The sequence below is a fragment of the Elephas maximus genome, chromosome 6 (genome assembly GCF_024166365.1).
Source record: "Elephas maximus indicus isolate mEleMax1 chromosome 6, mEleMax1 primary haplotype, whole genome shotgun sequence".
Taxonomy (NCBI): Eukaryota; Metazoa; Chordata; class Mammalia; order Proboscidea; family Elephantidae; genus Elephas; species Elephas maximus.
The window spans coordinates 116,935,088-116,956,428 of NC_064824.1; the positions used below are offsets into that span (position 1 = coordinate 116,935,088).

General features: G+C 46.1%; 1 protein-coding gene across 4 annotated transcripts; it reads left to right on the forward strand.

Moving 5' to 3' along the window:
- The first annotated feature begins 12,535 nt into the window (after positions 1-12,535).
- CATIP (ciliogenesis associated TTC17 interacting protein) lies at positions 12,536-20,655 on the forward strand. 4 transcript variants are annotated; one of them, XM_049888149.1, is made up of 10 exons: positions 12,536-12,669; positions 12,851-12,946; positions 13,297-13,503; positions 13,787-13,842; positions 14,513-14,599; positions 14,788-14,955; positions 15,974-16,098; positions 16,992-17,068; positions 17,567-17,655; positions 17,875-20,655. In XM_049888149.1, exons 1-10 carry the CDS (start codon positions 12,645-12,647, stop codon positions 18,133-18,135), a joined length of 1,191 nt encoding a protein of 396 aa, XP_049744106.1. In that variant the 5' UTR covers positions 12,536-12,644; the 3' UTR covers positions 18,136-20,655. The 4 variants fall into 4 exon arrangements, with proteins under 4 accessions (XP_049744106.1, XP_049744107.1, XP_049744108.1 ...); XM_049888150.1 differs by having other exon boundaries at positions 13,297-13,497; XM_049888151.1 differs by lacking the exon at positions 14,513-14,599.
- Positions 20,656-21,341: the final 686 nt, after the last annotated feature.

Genomic DNA, 21,341 nt, shown 5'->3' on the forward strand with positions numbered 1-21,341 from the left:
GGCAAGGCCTTGGCGCTAGCCAGTCTTTAACGCCTCTCTAACAAAGAGCCTGACTCCAGGTTGGCACCTTGGTCAGACAACTGTCCCTAGTTAAACCTTAACAGCATTATTTTGTTTTCATTGTATTTGTCTTTGGAGTTTACTTTTGACAAGTGACACCAGTTGCCATTCATGGAAGGGACTACAGATATATTTACTTAAGTAGTAAAACATGAAATAAAGAATAGTACAGGTGACAGACACCTGGCTAAGGCAAAACTCTTGAAGGTGGAACTGAAGCTGAAGACTGGGAAACACTGGATTAGCTCCACACTTCCTTGGGGCCAGCCCAAATCACAGTTTTCCCATCCCTAGCCACAGTTCCACCTCCCCTCTTAGGCACCCCTCAGCCCAGGCCAGGGACCGTGGCACTGGGCCCAGCTGTCCTGGATCAGAGCTGCATCTGAGATGGGTGGTCCTTGCCTCCCTCAAAAAGGGTGGCTCCATGTGCTCTGTGATTGTATCTGGGTCACTGCTGTGTTGGGCAGGCGAGCCCCAAGGACCAGGCCCTGGTCCAAGCAGGTCACTCTGAGCACACCCAGCTCCAAAGAATACTTGGAGAGGCTCCCTGGGGCTGGCAAAGCACTTTCCTAGGACCTTGGGTAATCCTCCCACAAGCCATCTGTCCTGAATGAAGGGCATGTGCTTCTCCTGGAGCTGTCAGTAACCAGTAACGAACAGGCCACCTGTCCTTGAAGGACAGCAGGTGTCACTGGCCTCAGAGACCTGGGTTCCAGTCCCAGCTCTGTCATTTGACATCCAAAAAATGCTGGGCAATTCACTTTCCTGGCTTCAGTTTCTTCACCTTCCAATGGAGATAACAACCCTCGTTGAGTTAGCATCTTTTTAGTTGTAAGTGAACTTAACACAAAGGGGCTTAAACTAAAAGAGGACCTTACCAGCTCCTGAAATTGAGAAGTGTGGTGTTAGGTCATAGTGCCTTCAGGGCCTCCAACAGTATCTTCATTGCTCAGCTCTGCCTTCTTCTTGAATTGTCATCATTCTCTGTCAGGGTTGCTCCCTGCAGTGGAAAAATGGTCCTAGAACTTCCAGGATTCTAATTCATCACACCTAGCAGAACCTCTAGTAGCTCCAGCCAACTCTGAGTTTTTTAGGCCCACCTTGGGTCATGTGCCCAAACCTGAACCAATCATACAGGTTAGGGAAATGGGCTTCTCTGACTGGACAGGTCAGATCACATGACCACCCCTGGACAGGCAGTGTCAGACCCAGCTGAACCACATGGCCTAAGAGTAAGGGAGGGGTTCCCCAAAGGAACAGGAGATGCTAACTCCAGAAATGATGCAAGGCAGCAAAATCATAAGCCTTCACTAGCAATTCCACTGACTGGAAGCTTTTAGGAAGGTCAGATGAGAAAAGGCATATGAAGTCACTTTGAAAAATGCTACACTGGATTTCTGGTGCTATAATTAATTATAGAGAGGAAATGGAGGTAGACATATGGCCTCAAAGGTGTTTGAATAACATGCAGTTTTAAAAATAACCAGCAAGTGGTTCACTTTGTTTGCTTGCTGGCTTTTTTCTCATTTTTTTCCTGGATCACAGACTATCTCTCTGGGGGTTAAAAAGAAGGAAGGGCAGAGGTTAGGTGGGCAGCCCTCGGGCATTCCAGGGAAAAACAGAACATGTGGAAGTTGTAGAAATGAGTGTGAAAGACACTGTGTGTGCCCGTGTGTGACTGTGTGAGTATGCGTTGGGGGTGGTCTTAGTCTTCCAAATCCCCACCCATACATAATAGAGCCTTTGAAAGCAGGTGGGAACCTAACAGTGGCTGACGTCACTAGGGTTGGTGTCACCCAGTGCAGTAACTCATGGTGTCACCCCCCGTGTTAATTACCACAATATTGTAGCTAAAACCCCAGGAAATTTGAGAAAAACAGCGACTATAAAAACACAAGCAGCAATGAAAACAACAGCACGTGCTTGTCCCGGGTGCAGATGAAACCACGTGATTCAAAGCCTAATTGTTAATTGGGTAATAATGACAGCTCTGTTATAATGACAGCTCTGACCAACAGAGCGCATTAGAAGGTTTAAAAAGTAGATTAGCATAGAGTGTTACCCTTGTAGATATACTGACACATGTAAACTGAGCAGGGATGAATTATCCAATAGGCAAGGTAAACACGGTGCTTACCTTGCTTACCAGATCATCTGTAGTGAACATTTTCACATATTTTCACCACATCGAAGATTCTGCTGCTAGGTCTGGCTGGCATCTTCCTCTCTCCTAACCCCACAGCACCTTCCTACAGAATCAAAGCCTCTTTCCAAATTTACAATCCCTGACAGTAAGCAAAGTAAGCACAGGCGTACTTGCACTTACTTATTTACTAATCTGTAAAGATTAAAGATTAGAGCCTTGGAAACCCTATGGGGCAGTTCTGCCCTGTCCTATAGGATTGCTATGAGTCGGAATGAACTTGATGGCAATGAGGTTGGTCTGGGTTGGTTATAAATAACTATAGGAGCCCTGGTGGCACAGGGGTTAAGCACTTGGCTACTAACCAAAAGGTTGGCAGTTCGAACCCACCAGCAGCAACTCGGGAGAAAGATGTAGCAGCCTGCTTCCATAAAGATTGCAGCCTTTGGGAACCCATGGGGCAGTTCTACTCTGTCCCATAGGGTCACTGAGTTGGAATTGACTCCATGGCAGTGGGTTTTTGTTATAACTAACTACAGGGACATTTTTATAAAAAATAATAAATTTCTACTGAAACACTGCACAAAAGTTTTATTGACAGCCATACTGGTGTCACCCTGACAGTGTCACCCGGTGCAGTCTGCATCCCCCACAACCTCTTAGTGACACCACTGGAACCTAACCCTGATTGTCAGTAAGCCCTAGGCTAGGACGGGGCAGGACAGGGTGGTAGAAAGAACATGGAAAGACCATATATTGTATAATTCCGTTTATATGAAATGTTCAGAATAGCCAAATCCATAGAGACAGAAAGAGATCAGTGGTTGCCTAGGGCTGGGAGTGGGGGTGTGGGTGGTGGCCAGGAAATTGGGAAGCGTGAAGTTAGGTCATGGTGGCAGGTACAGGCCAGGGGCTCAAAAAAAGAGAGGACTTGGAGTTGGACTGATCTGGGCACAAACATAGGTTCTGTCTCTGATTGGACATGTGTAAAACTGGACAAGTGACTCAATATCACTGAAACTCAGTTTCACTCCAGAGTGGCTGGAAGAATTAATGAGATGCACAGTAGTGTCCAGTTAACTCTTTCCTCTTTTTGTTAAAAAACTTTGGGCTAGTCTTTCAGGGGCAATAGAGCAAAGCAGTTACGATCATGGTCTCCGGAGCCAGCCCATACGGGCTGGAGTTCACGCTTTCCATTTATTAACTGGGTGACCTCAGGCAAGTTCCTTAACCTTTCCGTGCCTCAGTTTCTCATCTATAAAATGGGGATGATAATAGTAGCTACCTTAGAAGACTGAGGATTAAATGTGTTAATACTTGCAGAGCCTGGCACATAGTGAGCCGACTCTAAGTGTTTTTCCTTTTTTACCAGTTGCCATCCAGTCAACTCTGACTCATGGTGACCCTATGTGTTGCGGAGTAGAACTGCACTCCACAGGGTTTTCAAGACTGTGACCTTTCGGAAGCAGATCACCAGGCCCTTCTCCCAGGGCGCCTTTGGGTGGGTTTGAACCACTGTGGTGTGATGTGTCACTTTTGTGTGGTCTTTCTCACCATGGTCTTGAAACTCTCACCCAAGTGACTGGGTGGGACTGTGCCAATAGCGTAATCATGGCCCACCAAGGGGATTGGTCAGTTTGCTATCCCTCTGGGCTTGAAATGAGCCATCCCAGAGGCAGGAAGGAGAAGATCTCACCACCACCAGGGAAGAACAGCCAAGAGTGGAGTATGTCTTTTGGACCCTGGATTCCTGTGCTGAGAATCTCCTGGAGCCAGGAGACTCAGAGAGAGGAGCAATGACAACAGCAAGAGGCGGTGGCAGAGAAACGCTGGCAGGAGAGACCAGCAAGAGACAGTGTGGTAGGCTTCCCTGTCCACAGAGTGAGAAAGCTGTGTTTGGGCTGAGGCTTATTGGGCCCTTATCAGCAGAGCTAAAAGAGTTTTGTAACACCTGCCTGAGCAGGGCAGAGGCCAAGGGCCACGGAGATGCCTGCCTGTAAACACTGCTGGGAAGAGCCTGTCCTGACAGAAGAACTATATCCTGAGCTTTCCTGAACCTGAATTGTAACCTGTTACTTCCCTAATAAGCCCCATCATCATGAGTATTGTCTGTGAGTTCTGTGTGGCCATTGCAATCAATTTTCGAACCCAGCAGAGAAGTAGAGAGTGCTGTGGGAGGGGCAGCTGGTGTCAGAACTGGCAAAGACAGCTGAGAGAGAAGGCATGTCTGACCTCTGCCTCATAGGAATCTTCCTTGGGCTGGTAATCTTGATTCTCCCTCCCCCGTGTGAAGTTAAAGGTCTGATTCTGCCCCTCCCCACCCCCCATTTTTACAACCACCAGACTTTCAGTTAGTAGTCAAGCACTTAATGGTTCGCACTACCCAGGGTTAAGTGTTAGTGGCTGTTATTCAGTAGTTGCCTACCTCAGTGAAGACACAGGCTGTCCATCTCATAGCCAGGCTCATAGAGGCCAACTTACCCAGTGCCACCCAACAAGGATGTCAACCTCCTGTAGCATATCCCTACACTGGCCTGTCAGGGCCTAAGCGAGGGGAGGTGGTGGTGGTAAAAAGGTCCATAATAGATCTCTTCTGTTGTTGCTGTTGTTGGGTGCTGTCAATTCATAGTGACCCAATGTGACGGAATAGAACTGCCCCATAGGGTTTTCTTGGCTGTAATCTTTATAGGCACAGATCACCAGGTCTTTCTCCCATGGGGCTACTGGGTGAGTTCAAACCACCAGCCTTTCAGCTGGCAGCCAGCCACTTAGCCATGTGCCACCAGGGCTCCTTAGATCTCTTCCAGTTTAAAAATAGACAACAAACTGGATGTCTATGTTGCCAGACTGCTTTCTCCCCTAGCAGCTGACACAGTCAGCCAGAACCATTAGGAGGGAATTTGCGGGGGAGGTGAGAAAGTTGAGAACATAGGGTTACAGGAGGCAGAGAGCCTGTGAGGACAGGCAGGTGGGAGCCCAATACAGCTAGAGGGGCCTGACTATGGGCAGAGTAGGGGTGGGGGTGAGGGAAGCTCCAGAGGGTGGAGGGCTCAGAAAGTAACTCTTTCCATTCAGCCCAGGAGCCCAGGACAGGAGGGGGTGGGGTATAGGAAAAGGAACTGTGTGGGCATTGCCTCTTAAAGAGCAACAACAAAATAAATAAAATTTAGAAGGGGAAAAAAAAAAATCAATATGAGACCAAAAGGTGAACAATTACTCAAAAGCACAGTGGAGAAGATAAGGGGGTAGGGAAACTAGAGTACTGGAAATGGCACAAACAGAAGACAATTAAGGAGAATGCTGACACATCGTGATAAATGGAATTAATGTTGCTGAAGGATCTGAGTGGAAATTGTCAAATGGGAACCTAACTTGCTGTGTCAATTTTCACCAAAAACTCAATAAGAGAATTTTTCTTAAAAAGCACTAGACCATACTTAGCTTCTTTTTCTAACTTCCTCTCAATAATCAAAAAGACTTGGTCAAACTTTGAAGGAGTGAAAATGCTTTTTCTTTAGTGTTTTAATATTAGGGAGAATATATTTTCTCATTTGTTTTAATATAGCTCTATAAGCTGTGATTAATCTCTATTCCTTGGAAAATGGTGCAGGCTCTGTTCAAAATATAGCTGAGCAGCCTGTTCTGCTCTTAAACCTAACAAATCCCTAATACCTTACAACATATTTTCCCCTATTCGAAATAGGCGATTGAGAGCTTGACATGACTAACGCCATAATGATGCTCTAAGTAATCTCTAAACATTTTTTTAATTGCACCAGCTGCACCGGTCTCTTCCAAAGGGGTACAGAGCTCTCTCAGCTCCTGTGGCCTTGGTGTCTCTTCTCCTTTCTTTGTTCTATTGAGAAATGGCCTTCAGCCTGCAAACTGACAAGAAGGTTTTCTTTCTTGCTCCCTATCTCAGCCACAGTGGACTTGGCAAAACAGCCCCATTAGCCAAGAGATTCTTATGAGAGTTTTTCAGCCTGTTATAAATATACTGATTAGAGTCCAAGGTGCCTGACATGTTTATCTTTAGTCTAATAAATAGTTTTTGTAGTTGTTTTGTGATGTATAAGACCATCTGTGGACTACGAGCTCAAAACATGAGGTAACCGTGATCTTTCCCATATAAAACCCTCCCATCAACCCTTTAGGGCAGACAGAATTTGGGAGAAATTTAGCCCCCTCTGTCTCTTGAATACCGGTGTTCAATAAAGCCTTCTTACTGCTTACCTCCTCCTGTCTCACTATTGGCTTTGCGGTAGGCGGCTCGAACCCGCAATTTGCGGTAACAACTTTATGTAACTCACATTGGGAAAGCAACAGGGTTTGCTGTTTTTTAATTTTTTTTTATTAATGGCTTTATGTAGATATAATTCATATAGCATAAAATTCGCCTTTTAAAAGTGTTTCACTGTTTTTTTTAATTTTATTTATTTTGTTGTTGTTGTTGAGAATACACACAGCAAAACATACACCAGTTCGACAGTTCCTACATGTACCATTTAGAGACCTTGATTACATTCTTCGAGTTGTACAACTAGTCTCACCCTCATTTTCTGAGTTGTTCCTCTCCCATTAACATAAATTCACTGCCCCCTAAGGTTTTTATCTAATCTTTGAAGTTGCTGTTGTCAATTTGATCCCATATAGATAGTTCTTAAAAGAGCATGATGCTCAAGGCAGACATTTTTTACTAGTTAAGCTAAGCTATTGTTTGGTTGAAAGAAGATGTCAGGGGGTGTTTTTGATTTAAGGTTTAAAGTTTATCTGAGGGTAATAATTTAAGGAGTTCATTCAACCTTTATGGCTCCGGGGAGTCTGGAGTCCATGAGAATTTAAAATTATATTCTGCATTTTCCCCTTTTGACCAGAATTCTTCTATAGAATCTTTGATCTAAATGTTCAGTAAGGTAACATGACACCATCCAGTTCTTCTGGTCTCATGGCAAAGGAGGTAGTTGTTTGAGGCAATTAACCAACACATTCCATATGGTCTCATGGCAAAGGAGGTAGTTGTTTGAGGCAAATAACCAACACATTCCATATTCTCTTTCTATTCCTCACACTCCTTCTTCTGTTGTTCCAGGCAAATAGAGACCAATTGCTGTGCCTGGGATGGCACATCCAAGATTTTATGTTTTTGTTTTCAATTGTGGTAAAGATACATGAAATAAAACATTTACCATTTCAACATTTTTTACATGTACAATTCAGTAGCATTAATTACATTCACCATGTTGGGCAAACATCACTACTACCTGTTTCCAAATTTTTCCATCACCCTTAACAGAGCTCAATGTCCCTGTCTTAGTTATCCGGTGCTGCTATAACAGAAATACCACAAGTGCATGGCTCCAACAAAGAGAAATTTATTCTCTCATGGTCTAGGAGGCTAGAAGTCTGAATCCAGGGTGCCAGCTCCAGAGGAAGACTTTGTCTCTCCGTCGGCTCTGGTAAGGCCCTTGTCATCAATCGGCCTAGGAGCTTCTCAGTGCAGGGACCCTAGGTTCAAGGGACACGCTCTGTTCCTGGCACTGCTTTCTTGGTAGTACGAAGTCCCCCCGTCTCTCTGCTTCTCTCTTTTATATCTCAAAAGAGATTGACTTAAAACCCAACCTAATCTTGTAGATTAAGTCCTGCCTCATTAACAAAACTGCCTCTAATCCTGCCTTATTAATGTCATAGAGGCAGGATTTACAACACAAAGGAAAATTACATCAGATGACAAAATGGTAGACAATCATACAATCCTGGGAATCATGGCCTAGCCAAGTTGACACACATTTCTGGCAGACACAGTTCCCTCCATAACAGTCCCCTAAGCAATGAATCCCCCCTTTCAGTGGATTTTTGTATATTCACAGTTGTGCAACCATTGCCAGAGTCTAATTTTTGAACATTTTCATCATCCTCAAAAGAAACCCTGTGCCCATTCGATGTCACTCGTGCCTCCACCCACACCCACCCACCCCACTCCACGCCCAACCCTAGGCAACCACTAATCTACTTTCTGTCTCTATTATATTTGTCTATTTTGGACATTTCATATATATGGAATCACATGATATGTGGACTTTTGTGACTAGATTCTTTCATTTAAAATAATATTTTCAAGATTCATCCATATTGTAACATAGATCAGTACTTCCTTTTTATTGCCAAATAATATTCAACTGTATGAACATATCACATTTTGTTTATCCATTCATCAGATAATGGACATTTGGGTTGTTTCCACCTTTTAGCGATTTAGGTTGATATGAGCATTTGTGTTTAAGTTTTTGTGTGGACATATGTTTTCAATTCTCTCGGTTAAATACGTAGGAGCGGAATTGCTAGATCAAACGGTAAACATACGTTTTGATTTTTGAGGAGCTGACTAACTATTCTCTAAAGAAGCTGCCAGTGGCTTATGTGAAGAGAGAAAGTGTTCAGAATTCACTTCAGCTATTAAAAATTAATATTCAATTTATTAAAATTCACATTTTGATTGAAAAATTTTAAAACATAATTTTTTTTAAGCTTTTAAGTTCAACTTACCAGTCATATTATTCTATTCATAAATCAAACAAATGTTAACAATAGCTCTCAGAGAGCTTTGACTAATAATTGGTCTTATTTTCAAAATTAAGACCACTTCAGGCAGTATACACTGTATTTATTCAGTGCATATATTCAATTTCCATTTTAAATACAATTGACTGGCAAACCAGCCTCTCAAGTATTTTTATTGCAATCTCATAAAAGTAAACATATAAATACGATACATTTTCAGTAATTTTAATGTTCTGGTTCTACTTACAATCTCAGTAAGAATTTAATTTACACCACTGACTGCTCTGACAGGGATCACAATAGAGGGCCCCTGACAGAAGGAAGAAAAATGTAGAATGAAATTCAAATTCACACAAAAAAAGACCAGACTTGCTGGTCTGACAGACTGGAGAAACCTCACAATTATGGCCCCAGGCACCCTTTTAACTCAGTACTGAAGTCACTCCCAAGGTTCGCCCTTTAGGGAACGATTCGACAGGTCCATGAGGCAAACAGTAGCACAAGTGAGGAACGTGCATCGTAGTTCAGTTATGTATAAGGGACTAACTACATGGGCACACCAGCCCAAAAGCGAGGACGAGGAGGCAGGAAGGGACAGGAAACTGGATGAATGGAAACAGGGAATGCGGAGTAAGAGAGACAATGTTGACACATCACAGGGTTGGCAACTCATGTCACGAAACAATTCGTGTATTGTTTAATGAGAAACTAATTGGTTCCATAAACTTTCACCTAAAGCACAGTTTTAAAAAAAGAAAATTGCTTAAGAATGAAGAAAAAAAAAATTTAATGTAAAGTTACAAGTCTAAATCATTCAACTGCCTAATTCAAATGAGAATGACAAGATTTATCATTCAAGCCCTCTAATATACCAAATTATTTTAATTATTTCAAGAACCTGAAATACAAATATGCACAATTAACACAAAAGACTATCACATCTTTGTCAGTTTGTCCTACTGTGGTGGCTTGCATGTTGCTGTGATACAGGAAGCTATACCACTGGCATTTCAAATTCCAGAAGAGTTGCCCTTAGTGGACAGGTTTCAGCTGCGTTTCCAGACTAAGACAGACTAGGAAGGAGGACCTGCCAGTCTACTTCTGAAAAAATTACCCAGTGAAAACCTTATGAATAGCAGCAGAACATTGTCTGATACAGTGCCAAAAGACGACCCCCCCAGGTTGGAAGGCACTCAAAATACTACTGGAGAAGAGCTGCCTCCTCAAAGTAAAGTCGACTTTAATGACATGGAATGGAGTCAAGCTTTCAGAACCTTCATTTGTTGATGTGGCAGGGCTTAAATTAATTGAGAAGAAACAGCTGCAAATGTCCATTAATAACTGGAACATGGAATGTATGAAGTATGAATCTACGAAAATTAGAAGTTGTCAAAACAAAATGGAACGCATAAACATCGATATCCCAGGCATTAGTGAGCTGAAACGGACTGGGATTGGTCATTTTGAATCAGACAATCATATGGGCTACTATGCCGGAAATGACAAATTGAAGAGGAATGGCATCACATTCATCATCAAAAAGGACATGTCAAGATCCATCCTGCAGTACAATGCTGTCAGTTATAGGATAATATTCATATGCCCACAAGGGAGACCTGTAAATATGACTGTTATTGAAATTGTCATACCAACCACTAAGGCCAAAGATGAAGAAATTGAAGATTTTTGAGATTGATCAAACATGCAATCGAGATCCATTGATAATTACTGGTGATTGGAACGCAAGAGTTAGAAACAAAGAAGGATTGGTAGTTAGAAAATATGGCCTTGGTGATAGAAACAACACAGGAAATCACATGATAGAATTTTGCAAATACATTTTTTCAACAACATGAATGGCGACTAGACACTGGACCTTGCCAGATGGAATACTCAGGAATCAAATCGACTACATCTGTTGATAGCTCCAACACCATCAGTTGGAACAAGGCCAGGGACTGGCTACAGAACAGAACATCAATTGCTCACGCGCAAGTTCAAGTTGAAGTTGAAGAAAATTAGAACAAGTCCATGAGAGCCAAAGTATGACCTTGAGTATATCCTACCTGAATTTAGAGACCATCTCAGGAACAGATTTGATGCATTGAACACAAATGACTGAAGACCAGAGGAGCCGTGGAATGATATCAAGGACATTGTGCTTGAAGAAAGCAAGAAAGCATTAAAAAGACAGGAAAGAAAGAATAGATCAAAATGCATTATGGAGATGGACTTGAAGCATTTATTGATGAAGATCAAAGACCACAGCCTTCAGTATGGATTACACCTCGACATAAAGAAAGCAAAAGTCCTCACAACTGGACCAATTAGCAACATCATGATAAATGGGGAAAATATTGAAGTTGTAAAGGGTTTCATTTTACTTGGATCCACAATCAACACTCATGGAAGCAGAAGTCAAGAAATCCTTGCATTGGGAAAATCCGCTGCAAAAGATCCCTTTGAAATGTTAAAAAGCAAAGATGTCACTTTAAGGACTAAGGTGGGCCTGACTCAAATCATGATGTTTTTCAACCACCTCATATGCATGTGAAAGCTGGACAATCAATAATGAAAACCAAAGAAGAACTGATGCCTTTGAATTGTGGTGTTGGCGAAGAATATTGTATATACCATGGACTTTCAGAAGAACGAACAAATCTGTATTGGAAGTAGTACAGCCAGAACACTCCTGAGAAGCCCTGGTGGTGAGACTTTGTCTCACATACTTTGGTCATGTTATCAGGAGGGATCAGTCCCTGGAGAAGGACAACAGCCTTGATGAAGTAGAGGGTCACTGAAAAAGAGGAAGACCCTCAACAAGACGGATTGACACAGTGGTTGCAACAACAGGCTCGGGCATAACAACAATTCTGAGGATGGCGCAGGCCTGGGCAGTGTTTTGTTCTGTTGTACGCCGGGGTACTATGAGTTGGAACAGACTCGACAGCAGCCAACGCCACCACAGAAGATATTAATACGATCAGTTTGATGCTCCTAAGTATTTCTATACGTAATTTTAAATCTTCCTGAAGGTGAAAGATATTTCTCAACAAGGCCATTGGGGGTTACCTTCCCAAGTGACAGGAAAGGGGGGCATTTAATGAGACTGAGATTTAACACCAAGATTTCTCTTCTGACCTCAACTGTGAGACTGAACCCCTTTTATAACCACCATGACAATGCTGAGGCTTACAAGGTGGTGGATCAGATAGCCCACAGCCTAGGGCTTCAATCATAACATTATTTAATTTTTAAATCTACATATCTACTCTCCGTCCAGTTTGTTGCACCACTTTTTTGGATACAGTGTATCTGTTTACTGCTTCATTTTTTGAATTCTTGTTGGCTCTGGAACCAGATTGTCTCGGGTTGAATCTTGGTTTTGCCAATTATTAGCTGTGTGGCCTTGGGAAGACAGTTAACCTCTTGTGCCTCGGTTTTTTTTATCCACAAAGCGGAGTTTAACAGAAGTACCTACTCACAGGATCATTCCAAAGACTGAATGAGATAATGCATGTAAAGCCCTGTAGAACCAGATGGCTATTGTTATCATGATTGTCTGTTAGGACCACAATTTGTAGAGATATTCATAGGATATCTAATTGGATTCTGTGTTTTTAAGGCTGTTACAACTTCTAAGGTTATTCCAATAATCCATTTCATCTCCCTGCCTTTAAGAATGTCAAATGCTCCCCCTGCTGGACAATATCTCAGGCTTGGGCTGAGCCCCAGAACCTGCAGATCCTTCCGTTCTTTCTTGGACAACTTCCTCCAAAGTCTGGGTGTTTAGCAAAGTGGGTTGATGGCCCTTTAAGAGGCAGCAGCTAGTTCCAGTTGCTGTGGAGATAGCTGGACACTTACCGGGTAGAAGCAGGCAGCCATGTCCTACAAACTTCATTCCACAGGTGGGAAGAGGGCTACTGGTGCTGGGAAGGGGAAGGGGAAGCGGTCTCTTCTGTCTCTCAATCCACAGCAGGGGTGGGGGGCTTGAAGGATTCTGCTCTTGGGACAAAGGCCAGGACTGGGGTGCCCCTGCCTTTCTCCCCAAGGTCCCCCATCTCAACCTTACCTCTCCTCCCTCCATAGGACTCAGAGCCAAGGACCACCAGCCCTCATCCCAGAAGGAGAGTCTGCCACTCCCAGAAGCCAATGGGGAAGCCATCAAGTTCCTCACATCCCTCCGTGAGCCCTGGCAGTGGGGGGAAGTGGGGAGAAGGGACGAATGTTGGGCAAGTCAGCCCTGGATCCAGGCTCTGTCCTTGCGCCCCTCCCCTCCACTTTGACTCTTCTGTGACTCAGCAGAAAGGGTGTGAGGCCTATTTGTTGGCATTCTTCAAGGGGAAACCCAGGGCTACAGGGGAGGGAGTCTTCACCTGCTGACTGCTGTAGAGGTCAAAGGGAGGGGAGTGCTGGGGCCACCTGGAAGACAAGAGGGATGAGGAGAGAGTGGGTGGAGGTATGGTCAGGGGGGGTCAGAGGGTTGAGGCCTAGGAACCAGGGCTTGATCTGTTCTCATGGGACCCTTACCCCAGAACCTAAGGAGCTGCAGCTGCTATTCTTCTCCGAGACTCTGACCATGGTCTCAGACACAGGCGAGCCCCTGGGAGAGCTGACCATTGATGTGCAGAAAGGGAAATACAGAGATGAACTCGGGGTCATCTCAGACTGCCTCATCGTGCATGCCTTCAACCGTGGCTACTTGGACAACACGCTCTGTGGAAACTCCCTTCTGGGTAGAGGTCCTACTGCCTGGCATATCACCCCATACTTCCTCCACCACCCCAGGACCCTTATTCAGGACCAACCCCTTGACTTTACCTTGGGCCAGAATGTGGGTAAGAGGATATGGGGTGGGGGAAGGTTAATCACACCACAGACTCAAGTCAAGAGCAGCACTGACCGACCTGTACTTCTGTGGCCACATGGCACCTGAGTACCCCAGCATGGGCCACCACCCTCCCTTCCTGCAGTCTCCAACCCATGTCTCCTGTGACGTCAGTATTCACCTCTGTCCATCTCTAGGCTATCTCTCGGGGAAAATGGAGATCATGGAACAACATAGCCATGAGTTCATCAAGGTACCTCATAGGGTCCTCAGCCTTGACCCCAACCCAGGATGAGAGAATAGAGGCCCTGGGAGGGATGGAGGAAGGGCAGGCCTCCATGGAATGTCACCCAGTTACTCTGCAACCCCCACCACATGCAAGTTGAAAAGCTATCCACCTGGGATATTAGAGGTCAGCAACGGGTCCCTTCTGATAGCATTCTCTGATACACAAAGCCTGAACCCAGCCCGCTCCAATCCTCCTCCAGCCCCAAAGCCCAGCATCTCCAGGGGGCCACTGAGGCTGGAGCTTTGGGTCTGGCCTTTCTGGAGGTCTCATCTCCTAGACCATCTTGCCTCCAAATTCTCCAGCTCTGTGCCCCTCACACCCATCCCAGCCACTTCAATAACTTGTGCAATGTGATCCATTCATACATTGAAAACCACTAAGAACCTCCACACAGAAACCATTTAAAACTCATATTCTGAAGAGCATTCGCTTTTTAATTTTGTATTACACCATAATATGACTTCTACTCTTAAGCTCTACTGTGCATGGAAGGTTTTCATCAAAATCTCACCTCGGTTTTCTCCTTGTAAAGGAGGCTGGACAAGATGATCTCTGGGGGGGTCCCATTTGTATAAAATCCAGGGATCCCCTGATTCTCCCCTTCCATTCCCCCCTTCCATGCTCTGGCCCTTAGTTCCTTGTCCTCCCAATGGAAAGGAAGACCAGTTTAGTGAGGCAGGAAGATCAGCTGGCCATGACCAGGATTGTCAAGGAGGGGGAGGTAAGGACAAGAGCCAGGTGGGAATGGTCCTCCATAACCTTTCCAGAACCATGAGCAGGGACCGGATTGGGTCAGGCCAGGAGCCTGGACTGAGGACTGAGCCAGGACCATATACCCAGCTCCTGGCTTGCCCTCTCTCCCTGCCCCTTCCCTGCGCAAGGTCCCTGACCCAAATTTGTCCTGAACAGGAAATGAAGACCGAAGTGACTTTCTTCCCCTGGAACTCAATCGCTGGCTTCATCTCTGAGGCTGCCAACTTGGTGTTGCTGAGGGCGATGGCCCGGCGGCAGATGGTACCCAGCAACGCCTGCTTCCTTGCCTTGGACACGGAGGGGAAACTCTGCTATTCCACTTACGTAAGGGCGCACCCCGGGCATGGGGCTGGGGCTGGGGCAAAGCAGAAGGGGTGCAGGACAGACTGGAAGACAAGAAAGCTGAACCCTGGGAGTGAGTGGAGGAGGCAGTGGGGTTGGGGATAAAACAAGAGTATGGGAGTAGGACTTTGAGGGCAGGAAAAACCAAGAACCGACTTTGTTACATTAAATGTAGGGCAAGTGGAGAGAGTGAGAGGGATCCAAAGGTGTGGGCAGTTAAGGGAAGCAACCCTTTCTGCACAAAAGTCAGTCTAGGAAAAATAACGTAGTGCAGGAATGCTTTTTGAAAGTATATATATATTTTTAAACTAGGAAATGCACTATCTCTGACTGCACTTAAATAATATTTTATTTCTCAACCCTGGAGAGTTTCTCTTTTTTATTTTGGCTAAAGTTTCATTGTCAATATACCTAAAACTCTCTGCGATATGTGATTATAAAGCTGCACCTTTGAATACACTCTGTTTTGAGTGAGCCACTTTAGGAGCTGAGCTGTCTTTCTTGGACCATGTAAATTCTCATCTTTAAATCAAGGCTCTTTTTCTGTCACAAACACAGCAAACAGCAGTGTCTTCAACACAGACAAACGCATACCATTTCCCCCCATTTTCTTCAAAACACGAGTTTTATGTTAGTATTTTTCTCTCCAAGGCATCATTACCTGCCCCCTCCCAATAGCCATCCCCTCACCCTCCATATCTAAAGGGTTGGTCCTCCTCCCTGTAACAGAATCTACCAACTAGAAGCACTTGGTCAGAGAGATGACATCGGATGGCGTTGGGATAAGGCAGGCTGGAGGTGGCCTTATGAGGGGACTCCCAACTTAGATTATGGGTGTAACTCAAACTTTGTGGCACCTGGGGGTCTGGACAGCCAAGGTTGCTTATCACTAGTGAAAGATGAATGAAGATCGAGATGGAGAAAAGAACCAGGGTGAGATTTTGTGGGAGACCCTAGTGGGCATCCAGCTTACCCCCCACTCCATTTTGGCTGCTGCCAGCAAGCCCTGGGCTTCCAGACAATCCAGGTGGGCCGTCAGCAGGCGGAAGTTTTCATCGTGGAGCAGACCGTACACTCAGAGGAGGGCATCCCCATGTCCTGCCAGTTCTACCTGTTCTCTGATGGGTGAGCCACAGTGCGGGGCCAAGGGGGTGGTGTCCAGCACAGACTTGGGTGCTCAGTGACAGAGGCAGGGATGGGGCAAAGGGAAGACTAGCTGTTTCTGAGGACACCACCAGGAAGAGGAGCCGTGGAGATCTGAGTACCCCCTGCTTTATCCACATCCTTCACCCTTTCTTCACCTATTTGCTCATTCTTCTAATCCTCACAGTGCTTCCCAAACCTCCTAGCCAAAAAACTTTGAATGGCTAAGAAGCAAATGCCAACCTCCACAGGGCCTAAAGCACAGCTTAAAGCAGCTGCCACGGCGTTGGGTTTAATATTGAGCAACACCAAGTTTTGAAAGACACTTGATCTGATCAAGGTGTTAGGAGAAACGCCCCTGGCACACGGCCAAGCTGTCACCAGCACAGTGAGAGCACCAAACCATGAGAAAATTCGGGTGGGGAAGCAAATTTATTTCTTGACATTTCAAAAGAACTATTGACACAGTCACTACACTGGGAAAAAGTCATCAGAATGCTATCTGCTTTTTTTATTTCATAACTTAGTAAATTGTTTCCATTTTGAATTTCATGTAGCAGGAGGTTCCCGATTTTTTTTTTTTTTTTTTTAGTGCTTTCACCTCCAAAGGTGTTAGTTCAGCCTTGGCACACTGGCCACACATCTTGGGGTACAGACAGTAGCCAGTTTGAGTAGCAGGGGCCTAATACTTGTTGAGAGCCCTGTGCCGTTATCAGGGGACGCATAAATGAACAAGACCCAGGACTCTAAGACAAGTGAGGGGAGGCAGAAGTAAAAGGAGCCCCCAGGACAGGTCTCTGAAGGGTGGCGGGGAGGGGGGTGGTGAGGTCTGGGAAAGCTCTCCTTCCCGTACCTTCTTCCATGTCACACTCCAGGCACCTGGCCAAGAGAGTCCAGGTGGGCTCCCCTGGGTGCTGCATCATCACCAAGATGCCCATCTTGAGGGAGGAGGGTGAGTGAAGCTCAGCTGTGGGTGAGTGAAGGGGACGTGGGGGAACCCTGGCACCTTCTGGGGTGCAGAGGCCTCCTTGTGCAGCCTGCAGAAGGGACAGACTGCGTGTGCTTCGGGTGGGATCCAGCCTGAGATCGGCTGGAGAAACTCTGCCCTCCAGCCCCCGCCCCAAGGCACTTTGGGAGAATCCTTCTTGCTGTGAACACCTTTAAGCAACTCCGCCCACGTGGGCAGAGTCCTGGGGTTTTACCTGAACCTGTTGCTTGGGTGGTCCTAGGAAGGTTCTTGGAGTCCCTGGGTGTTAACCGAAAGGTTGGATATTCCAGTCTATTCAGAGGTGCTCGGGAAGAAAGGCCTGGAGACCTACTTCCAAAAACATCAGCCATTGAAACCCTATGGAGTGCAGTTCTACTCTGATACACATGGGGTCGCCGTGTGTGTTTAGGAATGTTCTGGGGTAGCGGTAGGGGGTATGCAGCCTTCCTCCCTCCCACCCAGATGAGGTTGAGCCTCCTCCTGTGTTTGAGAAGAAGCCCCTAGCGTGGGAGGAGGATATGGAGCTCTACTCGAGGTTTCTGGACCGAAAGGTGAGGAGAGGCTGCAGCCAACCTGGGGTCCCCATTCCTCCCTTGGCCACACCTTCCTCAAACTGATCTCCTTGCATGCCTGCTTGACCTGCACACCCCTGGGGGCTGCGAGGTTCCAGCACCACTTAGCCCTCCTTGGAGCGAGCGCGGGGCCTCCTGGGCACGGGAAGGGGGTGTCTCCGGTCCCAATGGGGCTTGGGCACCCCGCCCCCCCCCCAGGAGGAGCTCCGACTCTGCCACACCAGCTACATGCGACACCACCCTGAGGCCCACGCGCTCATCTCGGACTTCCTGCTCTTCTTGCTGCTGCGCCAGCCTGCGGACGTGGTCACCTTTGCCGCCGAGTACTTCGGTCCCTTCGCTGTGCGCCGCCGGCCGGCCCCGTCCCTGCGCTCGTCCAACCGACCCAGCCCTTTCCGCTCGCTGGCCCCGGAGCAGCCCTCCAGCAGCGGGTCCCCACCCGCCTCGGGGGAGGGCTAGGCAGCCGACGGGAGGAGAGCGCGTCCGGCCGGGCCCTGCGGGCCGGAACGGGGCAGGAAGCCGGGCGTCGGCGAGGGCGCGCTTTCCGGGCTGCGGTTTTGTAGGAATAAACTGGACCCTCCCGCTGCTCTGCTGGGCGCGCAGACACCTTCCTGGCAGCGTCGTACGTCAGGCTAAAAATAGGAGCCGCTGACAGCATTTATGGAGTGAATTTCAGTCCTTCTAGAAAAGACTATTACGATCATTATTATCGTCATTTTGCAGATAAGAAAATAGAGGCACAGACAGGTTAAGTAACTCGTAGGGCTAGAATGTGAAGAAGTAGAATTCGAGCCCAGACTCTTAGCCGTTAGTTTAGTGGGAATGGCGGGGGGGGGGGGGGCGCTTTTTCACATTCGGAGTCTTTATGGCGACCACCGAGCATAATTGCCCTCTCCACCCCACCCCCAAACTGAAAGAACACACGGAAGAAAGAATGGGGGTTGGAGCCCCTTTGACCTTGCTTGTCACCTCTGAAGCCTCCCCAAACGCCCACCGCCAACTTTCAGGCTCCACTTTCTATCCATTGACACACAGTAGCTCCCAAACTGCGGACCCTGGGTCCCCTCCCTTTTCCCACTGACATAGAGTAACTTCGAAACTGTGCAGGGACCCTGGGTCCCCTCCCCTTTCCCACTAACACAGAGTAACTTCGAAACTGTGCAGGGACACTGGGTCTCCTTCCCGTTCCCACTGACACAGAGTAACTTCGAAACGGTGCAGTGACCCCGGGTCTCTTCCCCGTTCCCACTTCAGGAGCCCCAAGCTGTGCAGGGTTCTCAAGTCTTCTCCCCATTCCCGCTGTCAGAGAGGAACCCCAAACTGCAAAGTCCCTGGGCCTCCTCCCCGTTCCCACTGCCAAGAGCCCCAAACTGGGCAGCGTCCCCGGGTCTCCTCCGTGTTCCCACTGACAGAGAGGAACTGTGAGACAATTCGTGGTCTCCTGCCCTCCTCTCCGGAGGAACCCCTAAACTGCACGAGACCCCAGTTAACCAACTTCTCCTCTAGAAAATCGGTGGGCAGGTAGTGTCACCTCCTTAGACTCCCTGTTTGATGTCAGCTGTGGCCAGCGGCTTGTTTCTGCCTGCTGGCTGAGGCTCGGTAGCTTTGTAAATATTAAACATGACCCCTTGAGGCAGCTGGTAATGAGGGTGCAAGCTCCATCCCTCCACCCATTCAATCACTGGAAGCTTTTATTTAACACCTGGATAACTCATGAATGGAAATAAGCTCAGGGCACGCTACAACACCACCTTTGAGATGAAACATTGCTCATCCGTTAGTTTGTGGTACTGTGGTGGCTTGTGTGTTGCTGTGATGCTGGAAGCTATGCCGCAGGTATTTCAAATACCAGTAGGACCACCCATGGTGAACAAGCTTCAGTGGAGCTTCCAGACTAAGACAGACTAGGAAGGAGGCCCTGGTGATCTACTTTTGAACATTAGCCAATGAAAATCACAACAGAACATTGTTCGTCATTCTGTTGTACATGGGGCCACCATGAGTGGATGGACAGGGCAACTAACAACGGTAACACTGTGAGGTGAGAGAATACAAAGAAGCTTTGCACTCTGGGGGACAATACGAGCCACTGTCTACAAGGCTGGGGGGCAGGGAGTGAGGAATCGGGGAATCAGGGAAGGTGACATGGAGAGTTATCATTTCAGTTGAGCCTTGGAGAATTTTTTAAAAATATATCCTTTGTTGTCCTCTTTCCCTTAAAAAGAAATACGTGTTTATTAGAGAAAACTTTAAAAAAGGAAGATAAACCAAAAGAAGAAAAATGGAACCACCCAATTCCTCTACCTGGAGGCAGCCACCCTTGGCACTTTTGGCAAATATCCTCTCTGCTTTTCTTTCTATGGATAAATGCTCTGGTGTTGGTTGAACATTTTTTCTGTCAAGCACTTTTATAGATTGTTTGGTCTGGTCTTCACTACCCCGAGAGAGAGATTTTATTTTATTTTTAACAAAAATGAGATCCTGTAGTAATACCTGTTCATTAATTGTTAATTGAATATTTATTTATATTTTTTGTAAACATTTCAAACATCACAGGTATCTAAGTCTCCTTAGATTTCCACTCCAGTCTCATAGTGTTTTGTAAGCTTTTCTCATGTGTTGTAACTGGCTGTTTCATTTAACAATATATTTTGAAAATCTTTTCATGACATCACACAGCCTTCTATTTTTGATGGCTGTACCAATATTTAGGAAACCCTGGTGGCATAGTGGTTAAGTGCTACGGCTGCTAACCAAAGGGTTGGCAGTTCAAATCCGCTAGGTGCTCCTTGGAAACTCTAGGGGGGCAGTTCTACTCTGTCCTATAGGGTTGCTATGAGTCGGAATCGACTCGACGGCACTGGGTTTGGTCTTTTTTGGGTTTGGTACCAATATTTAGCCACTCTTCCTACCCGTCACCCCATTTTCAGCTACTGTAAACAATGCTGCATCAAACATTCTTGTAGCTAAATGTTTGCCTGTATCAATAGTATATCAATGTATTCCGCAAGAATACATTCTGAGAAGCAGAATGGTTAGATCAATTTTAAGGATTTGTTAACTTACTGGCAAATTCTAGATGGGTAGGATTTTAGTAAGAGTCTGGTAAAGAATTCCAGGCAGAGAAAATGACATGAGCAAAGTGTAGACAGGTAAGAAAGTGTAATGCATGTTCATAGTCTAAAGCAACATTGTCCAGTAGAACTTTCTGCAATGATGGAAATGTTCTACATCTGCGATGTCCAATATGATAACATTAGTGATATGTATCCAGTGAGCATTTGAATGTGGCTAGTATGATTGAGGAACTGAATTTGTAAAATAATTTTTATTGTACTTTAGATGAAGGTTTACAGAACAAACTAGTTTTTCATTAAACAGTCAGTACGCACATTGTTCTATGACATTGGTTGACAAACCCACGACATGGCAACACTCTCCCTTTTCAAACTTGGGCTCCCTATTACCAGCTTTCGTGTTCCCTCCTACCTCCTAGTCCCTGTCCCTGGGCTGGTATGCCCCTTTAGTCTTGTTTCGTTTCATGGGCCTGTCCAATCTTTGGCTGAAGGGTGAACCTCATGACAGACTTGATTACTGATCCGAAAGGGTATCCGGGGGCCATGCACTCAGGGTTTCTCCAGTCTCTGTCAGGTCAGCAAGTCTGC

Excerpts from the sequence above, each read along its gene's own strand:
- CATIP (XM_049888149.1), top strand. The coding sequence starts at position 12,645 with ATGTCCTACAAACTTCATTCCACAG. Across the intron at positions 14,956-15,973 it reads AACTCTGCTATTCCACTTAC|CAAGCCCTGGGCTTCCAGAC; the intron begins GTAAGGGCGCAC and ends GGCTGCTGCCAG. Across the intron at positions 17,069-17,566 it reads GCCCATCTTGAGGGAGGAGG|ATGAGGTTGAGCCTCCTCCT; the intron begins GTGAGTGAAGCT and ends CCTCCCACCCAG.